Raw genomic sequence first — 20,412 nt, forward strand, 5'->3', positions numbered from 1 at the left:
GTATTTAAAAAACTAGCATAATTATTAAAACACATGAAGCGAGCGACACAACATCTTGTTTTTATAATTTGTTAAAAATTTATAAAATCCTGGAAATTTCAGTTTTTCCCGTTTGGCGCCCTATGATGTTATGAAATAATTAGAAGTTGTTTTAATTAAGTCGAGATTAATTAATTTTCATAATTTCTGTCAGTTATTCATGTGATTATTTCTTGGTTTAATATTGGACATTTTGCTCCGTGTCTTCTCTGCGTCACCAGGTCTCCACAGGAAGCGTCGGGGGGGTGGGGGGGGGGAAGACGGTCAAGTGTGGTGGTGGAGGTGGGGGGGGGGGTCAGAAGGTTTCCGAGTCCTCCGAGTCGTTCTCTGTGGTTCCCTCACTCGAGGGTCTGGAGGGGTTCCTGGGGCTCCGAGGGGCCCGGGGGCCGGGGGCCGGGCCGGGGCCTTTGCCTGCCGGGGGGGGCAGGTGTCTCAGCAGGACGCCTGGGGACGGGGCCCCGGAGCTGCAAGGGGAGCAGAAAGGCATCATGGAAGCCAGAATGAGAGCCAGGCAATCAGCCACCTCTCTGCTCGGAGCGCAAGCCAGAGCGGGGGTCAGACCTGAGGTAGAGAGACAGAGAGAGGGAGGGGGGGAGGGAGGGGGGGGGGGGGGGGGGGGGAGGAAGAGGAGGAGGAGACGTGGACGAGGAGGAAGCAGGGAGGCGAAGCAGGAGCAGGAGACAAGGGGACGGAGCAGCATTCCATTAGAGTTCAGCCAGCTGACGTCGGGACGGGAAACACACACGTTCTGATAAAGTCCAACTGAAATCTCTTCTACACAAACACACAACTCCCTGAAAACTATGATACTGTCGTGTGGATTTAAAATCTATATTTCTATAAGGACGGAGTGTTTGAATATCATCATGAAGACAGAAGAAGAGTCGAGTGTTTCAGTGACGTTAGAGAAAAGAGGATCAGCAGATCATCACAGATGTTTACAGATGTTTTCATGTTTACAGATGTTTTCATTGATACGCGTCAGCTCAGAGTTTGTTTCATTAACACCAGAGAAGCTGCAGAATGTCTTAATTCTGCAGTTAATTTTAATGATTTTTAAATTCATCATTGATTTAGCTGAATGCAAAATAATGATTAAACCAAAATTTGAATAACTCCTGAGTTTTTACCCAAAATAAGAAAATGATAAATTTCAGTTGGACTTTAAAGTTTCTGAAGACACAGGACGAGCGAACAAGCAGCACAGACACAGTTTCATCAGGATTCCCACAACATCACAGTTTAGTCAGAACTAAAGAGATTAATTATTAGAATCTGAATTTCAAAAAGGTTTAAATGGATTTAATCTATTGTTTTACATATTTAGGAGAATGAAGTCGTAATGTTACAAGAATAAATAAATAATTTGAGGTCACTTGTCGTTTTAAAGAGAGAGAACATCAGAAGACTTCTTCTCATTAAATTACATTATTCCTGTAATATAATAAATTAATCATCAATATGACAAATACTCTGTCGTTCTCCATCTCTCGTCTCCTCCTCATTTCCTCTCAGTAAATCCTTTGACCTCCATGACCCGTGGGAACCCTCTCATTCTACAGAATCATTTGCAGAGTGAAACAGAAACAGAACGTTTCCTCAGAGAAGCTGAGTTCAGGCCGACCGGACAGCGAGGAGCAGCTTCCCTCTACGAGCAGAGAGTCGTGAGGATCAGAGCCGAGCGTCTTCCTACCGTTCTCATCCACCGTCTGAACGCTGGCTCCTCGGGACAGAAGCTCCTGCACCGCCTGCTTCAGCCCGCTGCGCGCCGCCAGGTGCAAAGGACTGTGGGTAACGGACAAGTCAGACAAGTTTAAACATAAAGAGGAACAACATCAGGACAAATCTCTTATTCTCCAGCCGGCTCCTCTGAGACCACACAGCTGGTTTCCTCGGGGACGGAGGATCTGGACACTCACGTCTGCAGCGCTGCGTTTGTGGAGCTGATCAGCGAAGTGTCCGTCAGCTTCTCCAGGATCAACATCACACAGTCTTCCTTTCCCTGAGGAGAGAGGACGAGGAGTTAGAGCGATCTCTGGAGGCGAGGGAGAGGTCTGATCAGCAGGTTTTAAATAAGTGTTTCTTCCTCATTCTAAAACTGACATTTATCAATTTATTTATCAATTTCCTGGAGGCTCAAGTCAGTTTTTGTGATTAATTTAGGATGTTGAAACTCAGTCTGGATGAGATGAACGCCCCCTTGTGGACACTTACATTACTGCAGGACAGGTGCAGCGCCGTGTTGCCATCTTTGTCCGTGGCGCTGATTCTGGCGCCGGCGCCGGTCAACAGAACGTCTGGAGACAGAAAACACATGAGCTGCTTGATACTGGAGCTGAAGGATGAGAACGAATCACCCAATAGAAAACCACGAGTCTGTACCGAGGACCCCGACTTTGCCCTTCTCAGCCGCCATCATCAGAGCCGTGCGACCTGATTGGTCCACGTCATCGACGGTCACATCGTGTGAGAGCAGCAGCTGGACACACTCCACGTGACCCGTGAAGGCGGCGGCGTGAAGAGGAGTCCTGCAGGAGAGAGGGAGGAAGGTGGAGGTAGTGATGATCAACACACTCACACACACAGACACACACAGGACTCACCTGTCCTTGGCGTCCTTGCAGCCGGCGATGTCGGAGCCCATGGCTTCCAGCAGCAGAGACGCACACGGCTCGTGGTCGTTCACCCTGAAGACGTGAACACAGGAGTTCACTGACTTGTGTCAAACAGGAACGACACTAATAAAGTTGTGTGATGATTTCATAACGTGTGACTCACACAGCGCAGTGCAGCGGCGTGAACGGGTTTCCATCGATACAGCGACAACCTTTCTGCTCCAGCAGGACCTCGACACACCCCTCCTGACCTGCACACACAAAACACACGTGTGTAGTAAAGAGTCACACAACACTGTGTGTGTGTGTGTGTGTGTTAGTGGACACTGACCGTAGTAGCAGGCCCAGTGCAGCGGCGTGTATCCGCTGTGGTCCCTCAGCGGCGGCAGGGACGGCGGCTCGGAGCAGGCGATGCTCAGCAGCTCGCTCAGCCAGGAGGCGTGGCCCCGGGCCGCGGCGAGGTGGATGGGCGTGCGACCACGAGAGTCGCCGAGCAGAACCGAGGCTTCCTGCTCCAACAGACACTGGATGCACTCCTCCTGACCACACAGCAGCTGCACACAACGTATTATTCAACAAGATAAACAGGACGTCATTTTAATTTACTGCATTTGTTTGTTTGCACAAACTTTCAAACCAAACTGTTCTGGTAGAAATCATCTGGTTTTACTTTGCTTCTCTTTCCCAAACTTCTGTGAAGCTACTGGTTCACGTCACAGACTAAATAAAGATGGACGACATGACGTCACATCATCTCCATCAGCTCGTCCATCTTTATTCACGGTCTCTTGTCAGGACAGACGCACTCACCCCGAGGTGCAGCGCGGTGAGGCCGTGGTTATCGGCCAGGTTGACGCTCGCCTCCCTCTCCAGCAGCAGCGACATGGCGTCCACGTGACCTCCGGCCACCGCCAGCATCAGAGGAGTCCTGCAGACCAGGACCAGGCAGGTTAGTGGGAGTGAGACAAGGAGACAGGAGGATATGAGACAGAGGGACGACCACTCACTGTCCCAGAGAGTCAGCAGCGTCCACGAGCTCTGCACAGTCCGACTCGTCCAGCAGGAGGCGCACACACGTCGTGTGACCGTTCATCACTGCAGAGAGAGAGAGAGAGAGAGAGAGAGAGAGAGAGAGAGAGATAGAGAGAGAGAGAGAGAGAGAGAGAGAGAGAGAGAGAGAGAGAGAGGGGGTGCAACAGAGCAAGAGGCACAAACAGAGAAACTTTATTGTCAGAGAAAACGTCAACAAACAAAAGATTATAAATAAAGAACCAGATCTTACACATAATGACAAAGTGTTTTTTTAATCTAGTTTCAAAAGTTTCTTATAATTAAAAAGAAGAAACAGAATTAGATTTTGATTCTAAAACATGAATCTGCTGCTTAAACCACTTCCCCCAGTGTCCACATGCTCCAGGCCACTTGTCATGTGACACGGAAACAGGAAGCTGAACGCACCTGCCAGGTGGACGGGGGTGCGTCCGTGCTGCGTGTCTGTGGTGCGCGGTGACGCCCCCTGGCTGAGGAGGGTGTGAACGCAGTCAGTGTGGCCCCGGAGGGCGGCCAGGGCCAGGGGGGTCCGCCCCAGCTCGTCCCCCTGGTCCACCTCCCGCTCCCCCTGCAGCAGCACCTCCAGAGCCTGAGCGTGGCCGTGGTACGACTGAGGGAAGACACAGAGACTTCAACACACATCAGGGAATCACAGGAAACCAACCAGCCAGGGAAATGTGGGTTATGTTATATGATTTGAGACTTTTCATTTGATCCTATTTTAGCCTCTCTGGAAAATGAGGAAGAAGAAACCTTTAGTCTGAGAAATCTGATCTTAAACATTTAAACCTCCCAAAGAAAAGAATCAAAACTTTAAAGTAAAATCATTTCTGGTTGAATATTTATCTGTTTTCTCACAAATTAGGAAAAACATGATTTAAGTCAAGTAGATTTTAATGTTATAGGAACTGGTGTGAGACTCACAGCGAGGTGCAGCGGGCTCCTGGCACTCGGAGACTCGGGGTCATCATGGCGACTGTCGTCTCTGTCCAGCAGCTGCAGGTCACAACAGGAAAGTTTGATTTTCTTATTTTAAAGTATTTTAAAGTATTATCAAATGATGGATGATAAAACGAGTAATTAATAATCTCGGCAGGTTGTGAAGCTTCTTCAGATGTTCTTAACGAGTGATTATTAAACCAACGATCTGCATTAACACGTTTTTATTTCATGTTCAGTTAACAATGTTTTTTGGAAACAGCTTTAAACTTTAAGACGCTTTGTAAAAATGTTTCTAGTCTCATTTCAGCGTGAAGATGATTTCCGGACACGAGGCCCTGGAATGTGTTTCCACAGCAGATGCAGCGAATCGCCTGAAGTCACAACAACAACACAAATATATTTCACATATTAAAACACACATATTGTCTCCATGTGTCCCGAGTGAAGGACTGACCAGTTCCAGACCGTGCCTGTGTCCGTAGGCGGCGGCGTAGTGGACCGAGCTGTAGCCCTGCTGGTCCCTGAGCGAGGCCACGGCTCCGCTCTGCAGCAGGAACTCCAAACATCTGGAACACAGACGTGTCTCCGTGAACAAGATGGAGGCTCCAGAGCCGGAAGATCACATGTGCTGAGCACTGATGACATGATGAATCAAACACGTCTCTCTGCTCGCTCTCTCATGTCTGATCAGTTCAATATATCACACATCCAACACACACACGTTAAGACGGGTGGGGATCGAGATTATGAGACGATAAAACCAAAGATCGACTAAACGTGTTTTGTGGTGATTTGTGTGTCAGGTCCGTGTTTACGCACTTTGTCGGCCTCTATTTTATTGTTTTTAGTCTGTTTATGTCTCTGTTTTTAATTTCTCTGGCTCTGTATCACTCACGCACATTATTTGCTCAATGGACTTGTTGATTTCTGCAGATGTGTTGATTGTGTGCAGAGATAGATTTTATGATTATCAATCACAGCTCATGAAGAAGAACAGATGAACACGTCTTCCTCTCTCTCTCTCTCTCTCTCTCTCTCAGACTCAATGAGGAACTTAAAACTCAAGAAACATCTTGTTTCATAAAATAAAAGTATCCTCAGTAATTTCCTCAAACATCCGTTAAACTTTGTTACTGAAACCTGCGTTTAGAACTAATTTCTGTGTTGGATTGATCCCCCTTTATTTTTGTATTGTTTTCTAGTATCTATGAAAGCACATTATATACACACACACGTAGTATATATTTATGTTTACATTTATATATGACAGCAGTCGTTGGTGTTTTCTACAGTTTGGACGCATGTTTCTTTCTCTTTGTGTTTGTTTCTCTTTGTGTTTCTTTCTCTTTGTGTTTCTTTTTGTCTCCATGTTTGTTTCAGTGTGAACTCACAGTCCGGCCTCTTTCTCTCTCTCCGCCTGAACCCCGTCACTCTCCGGCTCCAGATTCACACGACGCCTGTGGAACAGAGGGTAGAGGGGGGGGTGGGGGGGGGGGGACAGTGAGGTGTGATGTATAGTCACAGTGACCGTCTATGGTCACAGTGAGTGAGTTCTTCCTCTTCTCACCTCCTGTCCAGGTCCGAGGCCGCGGCGTAGTGCAGGGCAGAGCGCCCCCACTGGTCGGTGACGTTAATGGCGGTGCCACAAGCCACCAGCGTCTCCAGACACTGGTAGTGACGACTGGCGGCGGCGTAGTGAAGAGGAGTCCTGAGGAAGAGCAGAGGCAGTCAGGCTCAACTCGTCTGTTCAAGAGTAGTACAAAGATCATTCTCACTATAAATGTATCTTGTGTATATTCTCTCAAATCAAATAAATTATCATTTAATGTGTAACATTTTGATTTAATTCTAATATTTCACATTTAGAAGCAGCTTGTGAACATTTCATTTTTATAACATTAGAATGTAGTTATAAGCAAATATTAGAACATTCTAACTTAAACAATGAGGATATATTTTATATAATTATACTTGTGTTATCTGTTAATAGATCAGCAGCAACTCGTCAGTGCTTCGAATGAAGAGTTCCACATGAACAGTATAAATAAATAAATTATTCAGTGATAAGCAAAATATCTGAACAAACTGACACTTTCATGAACAACAGTTTTAACTGGAACATGTTTTCTTTACCTTCCACACGTGTCTCTCCTGTTGTGATCTCCTCCACTGCTCAGGAGCAACTTCACACACTCCACGTTCCTGCACACACACAAACACACAAACACACACACACAAACACACACAGAGCCTTCAGACTATAGAACAAATAGAAAGATGCACCACAGTTACTGTTTATTATATATATCAAATTACATAATATATATACACTCCACCAAGGAGGTTATGTTTTCACCACTGTACATTTTGATTGCGAACATGATTATCAACAAAAGTGTTGGTGCAGATCTTCTGAAACAATCTGGACCTTGTGAATTCAAATACAGTTTCATCAGGGACAGAGCTGGAGGTTTTTAAGTTTAGGTTTTATGAATTTATGTTGGAGATAATAAAATGATGCTAAAAAGTGAATGGTTGGTCTGTGTGTGCCACAAATAGATTTAAGTAAATTTGACAAAAGGCAAATTTTTAGTCTGTTTGCTTCAGCTGTGGTTTTAACTTAAAGAAATCTGCTTGATGTGTAATTTCCCCTGCAGTGCACAAACTTGTCCTCCAGCCTCGTGTCCCATAATGACCAGTGATGATTGGTTCTCACCCTCCGGCGGCCGCAGCGTGCAGGCAGGTCCTCCCCAGCGTGTCGGGGGTGTCGATCTGGAAACCTGCAGAGAGGACGAGTCAGAACACATTATACTAAACCTTGAATCTGACTTGAATCTGTGAATTCACCACAAACCGGCTCAAGACTGAAAACTACATGTGAACACCAGATTATAAGAAACTGAAATATCCAGGTCATCATCCACATGGTGAAAACTGCTGACTCATCAAGTCGGAATATTTAATAAGAAACCCACAGTTTTATATTAGTTCATGGGAGAAACCAAAGTGAGTCACAGCAGTTTTATTGAATCTGCTTTGAGCTCAGCTTCGCTTTTTATTCCACATGACACGTAGTGGTGAGTTTAAATATATAATAAAACTAGAACACACTTTATATCTGTGAGAACTACAACATCCAATCACAGAGGATTGTGTCAGCTTAAAGTTTTTTAGTCTTCACGTAAAGTTTGTGCCTTTTAATATAAAAAATAAAAATAAAACTTAGGATGAGAAAAGTAACTTTAAACGATCAGATATTAGATGTGATTGTTTAAACCTGATCATGTAGAGCAGCACAGAGTTGATAACAGTTATTTACAGTTTGAAGGATCAAGATGAATATAATATAATTCACCTTATTAAATAACCATCTAGTTAAATCAACACCTCTGACCAGGTGTCCCTAATAAACTGGCAGCTGAGGCTCAGGACATTGACCTTGGGACTGGATCTACTGGATCTACCTGGTGCTCCAGAGCGTTACCTGAGGACAGCAGCTTGCGGCAGCAGTCGGAGTGAGCGTTCAGAGCCGCCAGGTGCAGAGGAAACATCCCGTGGACTCCTCGCCTGCAGAGGAGGAGGAGGAGGAGGAGAAGGAGGAGGAGAAGAAGAATCTGTCACTGAATATCGTTTCATAAAAGTGTTTCAAACACATTTTTCAAGAGTGAATCAAATCGAACCTGGTGCAGTCGGCTCCGCTGGTGATGAGCGTGTTGATGAGGAGCTCGTGGCCGAAGCGGGCGGCGATGTGCAGGGGGGTGTTTCCGTCCTTGTCCACGCAGTCGATCTCTCCACCTGGAAAAATATCACGTTCATAATCATAAAGGGAGAAAATCTCTTCAGGTGTGTTTGAGCGAGAAGCTGCACAACGAGGTCTCACCGTTCTGGATCAGCGTCTGAGAGCGAGTGAAGCGTCCGTGAACCGCCGTCATGTGGAGAGGACTCTTCCCATCGCGGCTCTGACGAGGGAATGAAACACAAAACCTTTAGGTTCGAGTTTGAGGAAACACGGGTAATAACAGTGACTTCTGAGTTATTTCTTTACACTCATTTGACACCGTCTACATTGTTATTTAAGATATTCTTCTCTCTTCTCTTCTCTTCTCATTATTATACTAGCCCCATGCAAAGACTTTACCACTACATATTCAAAATATATTTAGATATTTATATATAATTTTTTATTTTTTCTGCTGTTTTTATATATATATATATAAACATTTTAAATTCCATTGTACTATCCAATCCCTTTACTGGCTATACTAGCCCCATGCACAGACTTTACCACTACATATTCAAAATATATTTAGATATTTATATATATATATTTTTTTCTGCTGTTTTTATATATATACAGTTTATATTTTATTGTACTATCCACTCCAGCAGCACAAGAACACTTTCCTACTGGACACTGACACAATCACATCATTGCATTCCTATATCTGTAAATATGTTTCTCCGTATGTGATTTATGTGATTTGTGTGATTTATGGGATTTATGTGATTTATATATGTCAGTGATGTGATAAGTGTACAAGCTACTGGATGATCTGAATTTCCCACGGGATTAATAAAGTATCCATCTATCTATCTATCTATCTATCGTTGTTAATCTACTCAGCAGAATTAAATTTCGATTTAAAGGTTCTAGCAATAGATGGGACGATTCTTTTATCATTGATTTGATTGTTTTGACAGTTTTTATGAAAAAAAAAGTAATTTCATGTCAAAAAACCAACTTATCTAAAATGTGGAGACCTGGTTGGTGCTTATGGAAATCATTAAACTGTGATGGGGACAAATGCATGGACCTACCTGCACGTTGACGTCGGCCCCGTTGTTGACCAGGAACTCCAGGCAGAGCGCCCCGTGCGTGGAGGCGGCGGCGAAGTGCAGCGGCGTGAAGCCCTTGTTGTTCGGCTGGCTGACGTTGGCGCCGTAATCGATGAGCTCGCTCACGACGGCGTCCTGACCGTTGAAGCACGCCACGTGGAGCGCCGTGTTCCCGAAGGCGTTGGACTCGTCTATCTGAGGAGGAGGAGGAGGAGGAGAGGTCCGAGTCAGTGCTGTTATGCACTTTTGTGTGTGTCTGTGTGTGTGTCCACCACAGAGTGAATGTGTGCTTCTGTGCTTGTTAAACTTTGAGCGTGGGCCAAGTTAAATTAGTGTTTGAGTTCTGGATGTTCAGAGTTAAGGGGCTTTGGACAATTTCACGGGAATGTACGTAAACCGGTGTCCTCACACAATGTGTGTGTGCGTGTGTGTGTGTGTGTGTGTGTGTGTGTGTGTGTGTGCATGTGTGTGTGTGTGTGTGTGTGTGTGCGTGCTGACCTCCACAGACAGGTTCAGCAGGTGTTTGACCACAGCGATCTGTCCGCTGGACGCCGCCGTGTGGAGGGGGGTGTATCCCCGTTTGTCCTTGCAGCTGATCTCTGCCCCCTGACTCACCAGCAGACACACCACATCCAGATGACCTGCAGGGGGCGCACCAGAGAACAGGTCAGTGACGAGTTGACTGCAGCACAGACTCAAAATCTGTGTTTGCATATTTAACCATGAACTTTGTTAAGGACTCTTGATATTTCTGGATGATCTCAGAACATCACAGAAATGCATTAAAGCTGAAACTAATAATTATAATCATTGCTCATTGTTTCCTGATTGTTTGTTTCAATAAGTTGTCAGATTAACAAAGATGTTACTTTACATTAATATAATTTATTCATATTGACTGTTTTATTGGCAGAATGTAATTTAAACTTTTATCTATGTATCAATAATTTTAGTTTATTTATTGTTATTGAATGAACAATAACATTTTCCAATTGACGATTTACTAAAGTTACTGAAAACTTTCAGCTATATTCATCTGTCTGTGCAATATCAACAGTTCATGTGTAATTCATTCACTGTACATATCGTCACATTGCATATTTCTACATATATATATCCCTCACACTTATGTATTGCCTATAACTTGCTGATGTCTTTTTGACTCTTGCTGCTCTAATACTGTAACTGTCCCCTTGTGGGTCTAATACAGATTCTCTGATCTTAAACATAATTTGCGAGATGATCTTTGTTTTGTTCTTGAACCACATTTGGTTTTGTCCTAAATGGGTCGAACCACTTTCTGTGTTCTGTTCTCGTCTTGTCTCTTCACTCGAGCTCCTTCGGGTTCTCGGGGACTAACAATGAGCCACTGATTCATTTTTCCGGGACACATCTGCATCGGTCGTCTTCCAGGAAATAAAAGCAGGGTGCGTGAGACGCTTGAAACAAACTCCGTCTTTGTCTGTCTCACCCATGAAAGACGCCCAGTGCAGCGCTCGGCCGTCTTTCTTATCGAAGGCGTTGATGTTGGCTCCTTTGGCGAGGAGGAGGTTCACCATCTGACGAGAGAAGAGCAACAGATGAGAGAGTTTGAATGATCGTAGCAGCGGGCCGAGCGTGTGCGATGCATGAGGATGTTTGTGAGGATGCTTGTGTGGGTTGATGCTCTTTATATAACGCCACTGTCAACACATGGCTCGGCTCAGCTGTTGCATAAACACTCAGGAGGGAAAAGAGGAGGCGTCCATTCAGATTTCCAGAAATCTGCCGCCTCTCATTCTTAATTTTAGATTCAGCACGTCCGTGAATACCACCTGCTGTGAGGAGTGTTTCAGAATGAAGGGCACCCACGTGTTTCCTTCTAACTCATCAGCTAACCACAACCACAGAGGAGGGACGCATCAGTTTACTGGTGAACTTCACCAGTAACGCAGGTTTAGCACATGAACGTTAGAACCAATGACCGACACCAGAGGTTAATAACTAGAAATAAGAGAAATGATCACATCACTTCTGTTTTATCGTTTTAACAATGGCTCTCTTAAATTTGTATAATTATTTATTGATGACATTTACAGCTGTTCATGGTTTGGCCCCAGGATCTATCTCCTGTCTTTTACTTCCCTGTTTGCCTCTGTGCAGCCTGTGACCTTCAGACGAGGCTCTTCAGGCCCGAGGCTCTGGAGGTCACTGCCTGAGGAAACAAGCTGTTTGTGTCTGTTTCAAATCTCAGCTTAAAACCTACTTTATCAGAAGACTTATTCCTGAATTAACTTGGGAGGCCAGATTAGCATTGTCCCTTTATCCATTGTTACTATAAATAATATTTACGTACATCCTTCTGTATTTTATCCACTTGTTTTGTGCAGAACTTATGAACGTATTATTATTAATAACCTGATATGTGTTGTTGTGGCTGTGGATTTTACTTCATGTGCTTCTATTGCATCATATTGATAACTAGCCTGCCACGTTAGCACAAAGCTAGTTATGTAACACCAAATCATAAAACTGAATGTCGTTGTTATGATAATTGCGCTGAGAATACACCCAAGTGTTAACTCATACATGAGGGCGTCACACAGCAGAGGGAACACTGTTCTGCAGAAAGGATGCAGGACAAACACGTCTGGTCGTTTCCCTGCAGTACCTCCGTGTGGCCATTGAGGGCAGCGTGGTGCAGGGCGGTGCGTCCTCCGCGGTCCGACACGTTGACGCTGCTCAGCAGCGGGATGATGACCTCGGCGCAGCGCAGCGCGTTGTTGGCCGCAGCAACGTGAAGCGGCGTCTGCCAGTTCTTGTCCCGGGCGTTGACGTCGGCCGAGTGACGGATCAGAACTCGCACGGCCTCCTGAGGAAGAGAGAGAGAGAGAGAGAGAGAGAGAGAGAGAGAGAGAGAGAGAGAGATTGACTCAGAGTGTGAATAAAGATGGACGACATGACGCCTCATGGAGCGCCCTCTGGACATTTATATACCGTCTCTGTTCCCTTCTCACAAATTCCAACCTACCTCCATGTTTATGATATTTTATTTGGAAAGGTTGTTAACATGTAAACATTATGTAATTCCCCTCAAAACAATAAACTTCCATTAGATATGAGACAGTTTTGCCTGTAACATGTGGTATGTACACTACTTTGGATATAAGACTCCGATCCTTTATCACATTAATGCAAACAAATGAATAAATAATAATTAATTTCAGACGCAGCCTTTGGAAGGTAACACAATTACTTCCCCCGACTGAAGGAGCTACACACCACCTCTACACTCCATCACTCAGTTATTCCAGCCATGTTGTGTTACCTGTTTGGTCGGCAGGAGGAAGAAAGTGTCTGAACAACGACTTTGAACCAGATGACAAAGAGAAAACTTTGGAATGTGACAGAGCAGAAAGGGAGAGGCTGAAAACTGACAGAGTGTCGACAGGTGAATATCACAAGCCCCATGAAACCTGTGTGTGTGTGTGTGTGTGTGTGTGTGTGTGTGTCTGTGTGTGTCTGTGTGTCTGTGTGCTCACTTCGCTCCGGGATGCCACAGCGCGATGGAGGGGGGTGAGCCACATGTTGTCTTTGGCGTTGACCCGTGCTCCTGCCGAGAGGAAAGTGCAGCGATGAGCAAGATGCAAAAACAACTCATTTAATAAGAAGAATTCAATAAATCACATGTTGGGGGGAGTTTTGTGAACGTGGTTGAAAATCATCTCCAACACATTAACTATTAACTTCTGTAAAGACCAGTTGTTGTTGCTGTTTAAAGAGATTATCAGCCTCTGACAAATAAACTTTAAACTGTTTCTGGTTGTTAATGTTTACTTTCCTCCTAAATAGTCTCGGGGCTAAAAAACCACAAGGACGGGAAGTTAGAAAGTCTTATCACGGGATGTTTGTCAATAATTCACATTAATAGCAGGCAAATATTAGCAGGAATGTCTGGAATGTAGCGTTTAACACGATATGAATCTAAAACATAACAGGAAGAATATATACTTCTAAAATAACCTCACATCTCCAGGCTGTTATTGAAACGAGATGTGAAAAGATGAAGACGCATGGAGGAGGTGAAGAGGAGAACTGAGTTTACCAGAGAGGATGAGGAGCTCGGTGATCTCGGCATCGCCCAGGAACGCCGCGGCGTGGAGCGGCGTGCGCTTCTCTGCATCCTGAGGGAGGAAGAAGAAAGAGAATTATCATATTTATGTGAATGTAATTATTAATATTTATAAGAGGATACCGCTTTATAGTTGTACAGCTCAGGGAGAGGCCATTTTGATTCATTTAAATACAGTTGGTACCTTGTGAATTTCCCCCAGGATAAAAATAAATCTCTTATATTGATGTCCAATAATCAGATGTTTTATTAGTTGATCACATTTTAAAAATTAGCTTCTGCTGCAAAACAAATGGAGTAAAAAAAACAAAGTATTTTTTCTAGGACAGATGAGGGAGTAGAAATATCACAACACTTATTTGTGTTCAGTTGTGCAGAACTTTGTACTTTGTGTTGAAAGTTTCTCTATAAATAAAGTGTTAATCATCCTGTTAAATATGATTGCATAAGTTCATACAGAAAAAGAGCTGTTAGTAATCTTTGGGTTCAAGAGGCCAAACAGAGGAGGCAGTGATTTCAGGTTGTTTGCATCAGGTTGACTTAACACCATGAAACTTGTGGAAGGATGAGTTATTAATCAGGAAATTACTCATTGGATCCGGATCGGGGGAAACTCTGGTTGATTTAAGCCCCCCCCCCCCCCCCCCCCCCCGGACCATGTGACTGGGCCGAGCTTCTCCAACTAAACCCGTCTCAAGTGGACAATGTTCCAGATAGAGAGCGGGACAGAAGACCAGTCCATGTGCTGATGTAAACGAACACACTCTGAACCTTGCCTCTTGACCTTTGCCCCTTGACCTTTGCCCCTCCTCCTGCCGGCTGCCACAGGAAGTGGAGGCTGGGGTTTCAGATTAAGTGAATTCTGAGCAGAAAAGCTTCTTGTGACCTGGATCAGAATCTGTACTTTATATTTTTAACTTTGCATTTTGAGTAATGATAACTGGATCACCTAATTATAAGATGTTTTTTCAGAGTTACAGGTATTTGTCATGATAAAGATATTTAGTTATTAAAGTCTAATAAAGACAGATCCTCTGCGTTTTCCTCACCAGAGCATTGATGTCTTCAGACTTGTATATGAGCATTCGGATTTCCTCAGGGTCTCCACTGAAGATCGCCTGGATGAGCGGCGGCTGGAGAGAGGAGAGACAGAAAGACGTTCAGCAACAAACACCAGAGACAACGTGTGAGACAGACGAGGGACACACACACACACACACACAAACACAATCTAAATGAGACATGACTTCACTACTTGCGGGAGAGAGAATATCTCCTGGACATCACACAAGAGGAGAGCGATCATGATCCTTATTCCCACGGTATGGAAGAGTGAATGTGTGTGTGTGTGTGTGTGTATACGCTTGTGTGTGTACGTGTGTGGTTGTGTGTACGTGTGCAGGAGCAGCTGCTTGACTTTAAGCGGCTGAGTTTACAGACGGAGCAGAGAGGGTGAGTTGATGTGAACATGGACAGACCATGAGAAAAAGGCCCCTGGTCACAGACTGAAGGAAACTGCATCTTTTCGCTTTGCATCAATAAAAATAGTTGTTTTGTGTCTTTTTCAGGTAATTTTGCATTTAGTTGTCAATCTGTATAACTTCTTTGTTGTTTTGCAGGTGTCACACTTCTGCTTTTACTTGTTTGTGTTTCTTCTGATTGACTTTCCAACGTGTGTTGTTCTGGCTCTGCTCCCTGATCCACTCTTTACCTTCTCATATGTAGACAGGACCAAACAGTTGTAGAAAATCCTGTGTAGATACAGATCATGAGAATGAGAAGCTGAGCAGAGGCTTTAGTGAAGGGCATTGTGTGGAGGTCACGTCTCTGAGGCCCTTATTTTCTTTCATGGATCAGAAGATAGGAGATAAATAGAGGCCATAGCAAAACAGAGCATTGTGGGGCTTTAAGGAGTCGGAGGCAAAAAACAAAAACCTGCAGTGCAGCTTCAACATGAGGGTCTCGAACATGTCACTGACTTAAAGAGCGACTCCGTTCGTGTGTTATAAGCCTTTTTTTATGAATGTAAAACTTCTGCAAAGTTAAAAAGCTGCTCTCCCCCACAGAGAAAACACTGAAGCTCCTGAAACAACCTTCAATAGTTCAGTTTTGAGCGTTAGACCTCGAGCGTCTGAGCCTCTGCAGGGACAGAACCGTGGGCTGCAGGTTAGATCTGAACCCGGATCGAGCCTCACTTCACTTCCTGTGTGTTTCGTGTCACCTCCCGCTTCACTTCCTGTTGCACAGTCACTTCTTCTCAGAAACAAGAGAGAGGAACCGCAGAGCCGCTTTTCACTTCTGCTTTAAAAAGCCCAGAACGATACCACTTCCTCATCTGCTCTTTGCTTCACCTCACGAGTTTAGCTCTGGTCTAACGCCACATCATCAGCATCTCACTCCTCGGTAAACAAGCAGGTTTACACGTTTGTATCGGAGTTCTGCTCCCGATACCAAATCATATTGTTTTCACAACCTGTTTCCTACAGTGTGAACCTGCTGCTCTATTTATTTGATAAAACGATTTCAAACATGAAGCCTCCAAAGATTCATCAGCTCCAGGGGAGAGACGGTTGAGGAGGCGAGTCTCCCGTCTTCTCCTGGTGATGCTCAACATTTACACTGAAGTTTCAAAGCCGTTAATCTGCGACTCAGGTTTAATCTGCGTTTACTTGAGCTGAGCCGATAAGAGAGAGAGAGAGAGGAAGAGGAAGGACACACTTAAGTGTAGACGTAGTGAACGAGGAGAGGTGAGATGTAGGGGTCGTTGCTTTAAAGAAGCAGCCGACCCTTTGCAGCATTTCTACTTGCTCCACATGCACTCACTCACTCACACAGACACACACTGAGCTGGCCCCTCGTCCCAGTGCTGTGTCTGTGGTCCGCGAGCTGGGAAGTCTGGTGACGGCACAAGAACTGCAGGAGGAGATTTAAGGAATTTGTGAGAGTGTAAGAGCGTGAATTACAAAACTAACACAACAAGCTGTTTGGGATCATCAAGGCAAATAAACCGGTTTAAATAACACAAAACTGATTCAGACAAAACAACCTTATAGTTGTTTGGTAATGATGCGTAAATATGTTTATTTAAAGATCCGATAAAGATGCTTTAAAAAGACGTCGCTCCTCAGACTGGAATCGATTAAATATCAGAATTTAAATTTTAAAAAAAATTCTTACAGGGTAAATTTTGCTCACTTTTCCTATATGACTAAATTCATTCTGCTGCTGCGTGCTGATTGGTCAGATAAGGATCTATGACTAATTCTGACAGGAGCTTTGTGAGCGCCCTCTACACGAGCGAGTGGGAGTTCTCCTTATTTAGAAATTCTCTGGCAGACAGCATCAGTTGTCGATTTATTTCAGTGGAAGTGTAGTTTTGTGTGTAGCTGCACAACTTTGTTTAAATCACACAGGGTTGAGGTTCTTCTAGCAGTTGAGTTGTAGACGTAGTGTCTCTCTACGCTGGTCTGACAGATTTATCAGCCAGGCTCCACCAGCAGATTATCCAACAAGATCTCAAAACATAAGAATCCATTGTTGCACCACACACACACAATACCATTTCTCCTTCACCTAACCAGTGTCACACAAACCCAGTTAGTGACCAGTAACAATGAGCCGTTAGCAGCAAGGTCACCTCTGAGCCAGGACTCAGCTGATATAAGAGCGGCACGTACAGATTTCCACTTCTACCCTAAACAAACTTCCTCCATCAGATTAGCCTGGTTCCCATTCCACAGTCTCTCGAACACACACGAACATGCAACACAAAAACGTCGCACAAGAAAGCTTGATCTGGTCTCACGCCCGAGGGGACGGGCCTGAAACCAGCTCGTCTCCCACGGCCTCAGAGTCCACCACGCTCTGCTGCTGCTTCCAGAAGCTGAATCTAAACCGTCAGTAATCCTTCTCTCAATAAGACAGAGTGTGGAGCCTGGAAGTGAAAGAGCCGAGACAGAAGACGCACAAAACTATGCAAGAGAGACACAAAACATCCCCATTGTAAAAGAAACTACACACAGAATGAGCACAAAAGCTAAAGGTTAGAAGTGATCGTCCGGTCTACGAGAGGCAACCACAGTGTTCTGTCAAATTAAATTCTGGATCTTCTGGGGCCCTTTATTGAATTCACTGCTTTTTAAGACTTTTCATTAAGGACACAAGCTGCGCATTATGACTCACTCTCATATCTTCAACAGGACTTCACCACGGCCCGGCGTCATGTGACTCACACTTGATCAGCACATGACGAAACACAAGAGAGAAAGAATCTATACGAGGCTGAGCTGTGGCGCCGAGGGAATCCGGTTATCAGACATCTTCCTCAGCGCGTCGTCTGCAAACAACAGGAAGTCCCTGAGTTCCAGAACAAAAAAAAGAAACTGCTCTTCCCTCCTTGAAGTTTACAAACAGATCTGAGGAGGCCGTGTCACGTCTTCTCCACAGAGACTCCCTCAGATCCCAGCTGAGCTTCGTTCACCAGGAGGAATCCTCAGAAACAGGTGGAAGCTCCAGCTGCAGTCTGAGTTCACACGAGGGAGACCGGGGAGGGAACGGTTCCCTAACTGAAGGTTCAGGGACCTGACATGTGGCCCCTCGCTGTCACGGTGTCATTATACAGTGTGAGGATCGGCTGTTTCTCAGTTCAATAATTGATTTGTAAATAAAATTGTGGTCGTATCAGAGGAGACGATGAAACTGATGAGAACAGACTGGGTTAGTGTGGGGGGGGGGGGCTTAATGAGTTTTGGCCCTGGGGCCTTGAAGGAGGTCAATACGGCCCTGGGAGGTAATCAATTGAATCACAATCAGCTGATTAATCAATGATTCAATGAATATCTGCAGCTTCAGAGTAGAAGTACACAGGAGCAAGTACTGAGAGTACTCAAGTAAAAGTACATGATGCATGTGTAGTAGTTGAGTAAAAGTACTCAGTTACTTGAGGTAACGACAGGAAGTGTGTGTGAGATCTGAACATTAAAACTGATTCAGCTTCAGGAGGAAATTAAACATTAATAATAATCATGTTTTATTTCCTGTTTGTCGCTCGGAGTAAAAACACAAAGAGACAAAGAGTCATAAATAAAAGATAAAATCATGTATCCCGAGCAGAGGGGGTGATGCTAAGCTAACAGCGGCTAGCTCCGGTACCTGCTCGGCCAGTTTGAGGACCGCCATCTCCGGGTCAGCTCCGGCGGCTCATCCACTCCCTGCGGCTCCGCGGCACCATGCACCGGGGCGGTGCTGCGCCCACACCCGGGCTCCTCCTCCGCCCGGACCCGCTCTGCCCTTCGACGCCCCGCTAACGGAAACGACCGCTCGTAGCTCCCTAGCAGCGGCACAGGCGGGGGATGCTGATGAAGGCCGGGCCGAGCACCAGGGCCATCAGCCCCGCTCCACTGACGCTATGTGCGGCCGCCCCGGGGTCGCGGGGAGGCGGGGAAGCAGGAACAGGAGCCGGGTCCTCCGGTGTGAACAGCCCACATGTATGACCGCTTCTGCCGCAGCCGCTTCTGCTGGGTTCCCCGGTGCCTTCCAGAGCCGTGCAGCAGCCACAGGACCGCGGGGACAGCGCCTTCCTCCCCGGTGAGCAGAGACACGAGCCGCCCGGAGAAGCAGCCTGGCAGCCGGGTCGGATCTCACAGGAAGTCGCTGCTCCGCGCGGAGATGCAGAAGAAGCTCCAGCATCAACAACCAGCTGCGGCTCCTCTCTCTGCTGCCCCCGTCTGGACAGAGAGAGACACACACACAGACACACACACAGATAGAGAGAGAGGGAGAGAGAGACACACACACACACACATACACACAGAGAGAGAGAGACAGGGTCAAACACAGAGAGAGACACACACATACTCACGAACCCACGCACACACTCAGAGCTCACACACAGAGACACAGACACACGCACACGCAGAGAGAGAGAGAGAGAGAGACACACACACACACACACATACACACAAAGAGAGAGACACACACATACACACAAAGAGAGAGACACACACAGGGAGATAGAAACACACATATTCACAAACAAACACACTCACTCAGAGACACACGCAGAGAAAGACACATAAACACACACATAGACAGAGACATAAACACAGAAACACACACACAGAGAGGAGAAAGACACACATGCACAGACAGACACAGAAACACACACTCAGAAACACACTCACGCACAGACACACAGACACACACATGCATGATAAATGAATAGACAGAGCGATGAGGAAGTGAAGAGACTGATGTGGGTCATCTCTGCATGTTCAAGTCCTGAGCAGCTAAATAAGAGACAACACAACATTGTTCCACAATTAAAAGCAACTTTTCAGAAATAACTTTTAACTATGAATTACTTAAGCGTGACTGAACACACACACATTGAAAACAACACACTTCAACTTTTAAGATTTCGTTTTTATAAAACAACGAAACACAAATCTGTAACTGAAGACACATTGTTGAAAACACACAACAAACATGACTACAAAACATCTGCATTGAAAACAAATATTTTAAATGTATGAATATATATATATATATATGTGCATATCTATATGAATGTACATGTATGTGTTTGTAGCAGTGGTACAAGGCCGAGGGCCTGTTGGCATCTGCCTGGAAAATCTGGGTCAAAGCGTTTGAGTGTGTGTGAGCGGAGGGGGAGGAAGAGTGGGGGAGGTTCTTCTTCTTCATGCTTGTGTGTGGGAGCCGTCCATTGCTTTTATTTTTAAAGTGAAATTCATTCGGTCGTGTACTGTTACATCTTCTCACTGTTCCTACTCATATACTCAAATATTAAATCATAAAAAG

At 45.2% G+C, this 20,412-nt stretch overlaps 1 protein-coding gene across 1 annotated transcript; it reads right to left on the reverse strand.

The window, feature by feature from the left end:
• Positions 1-646: 646 nt before the first annotated feature.
• On the reverse strand, positions 647-18,827 carry ankrd44 (ankyrin repeat domain 44). The gene is made up of 27 exons (XM_053440033.1): positions 18,745-18,827; positions 14,643-14,726; positions 13,567-13,645; positions 13,004-13,074; positions 12,133-12,333; positions 10,954-11,041; positions 9,981-10,123; positions 9,465-9,677; positions 8,527-8,605; positions 8,327-8,441; positions 8,131-8,213; positions 7,363-7,426; positions 6,780-6,848; positions 6,214-6,354; positions 6,038-6,103; positions 5,101-5,212; positions 4,629-4,700; positions 4,113-4,314; positions 3,662-3,749; positions 3,465-3,582; positions 2,986-3,208; positions 2,818-2,905; positions 2,643-2,726; positions 2,422-2,567; positions 2,254-2,336; positions 1,959-2,041; positions 647-1,824 (listed from the first exon to the last, which is right to left on the reverse strand). Exons 1-27 carry the CDS (start codon positions 18,769-18,771, stop codon positions 1,596-1,598), a joined length of 3,051 nt encoding a protein of 1,016 aa, XP_053296008.1. The 5' UTR covers positions 18,772-18,827; the 3' UTR covers positions 647-1,595.
• Positions 18,828-20,412: the final 1,585 nt, after the last annotated feature.

The sequence above is a fragment of the Pleuronectes platessa genome, chromosome 14 (assembly GCF_947347685.1).
Source record: "Pleuronectes platessa chromosome 14, fPlePla1.1, whole genome shotgun sequence".
NCBI classification, from domain to species: Eukaryota; Metazoa; Chordata; class Actinopteri; order Pleuronectiformes; family Pleuronectidae; genus Pleuronectes; species Pleuronectes platessa.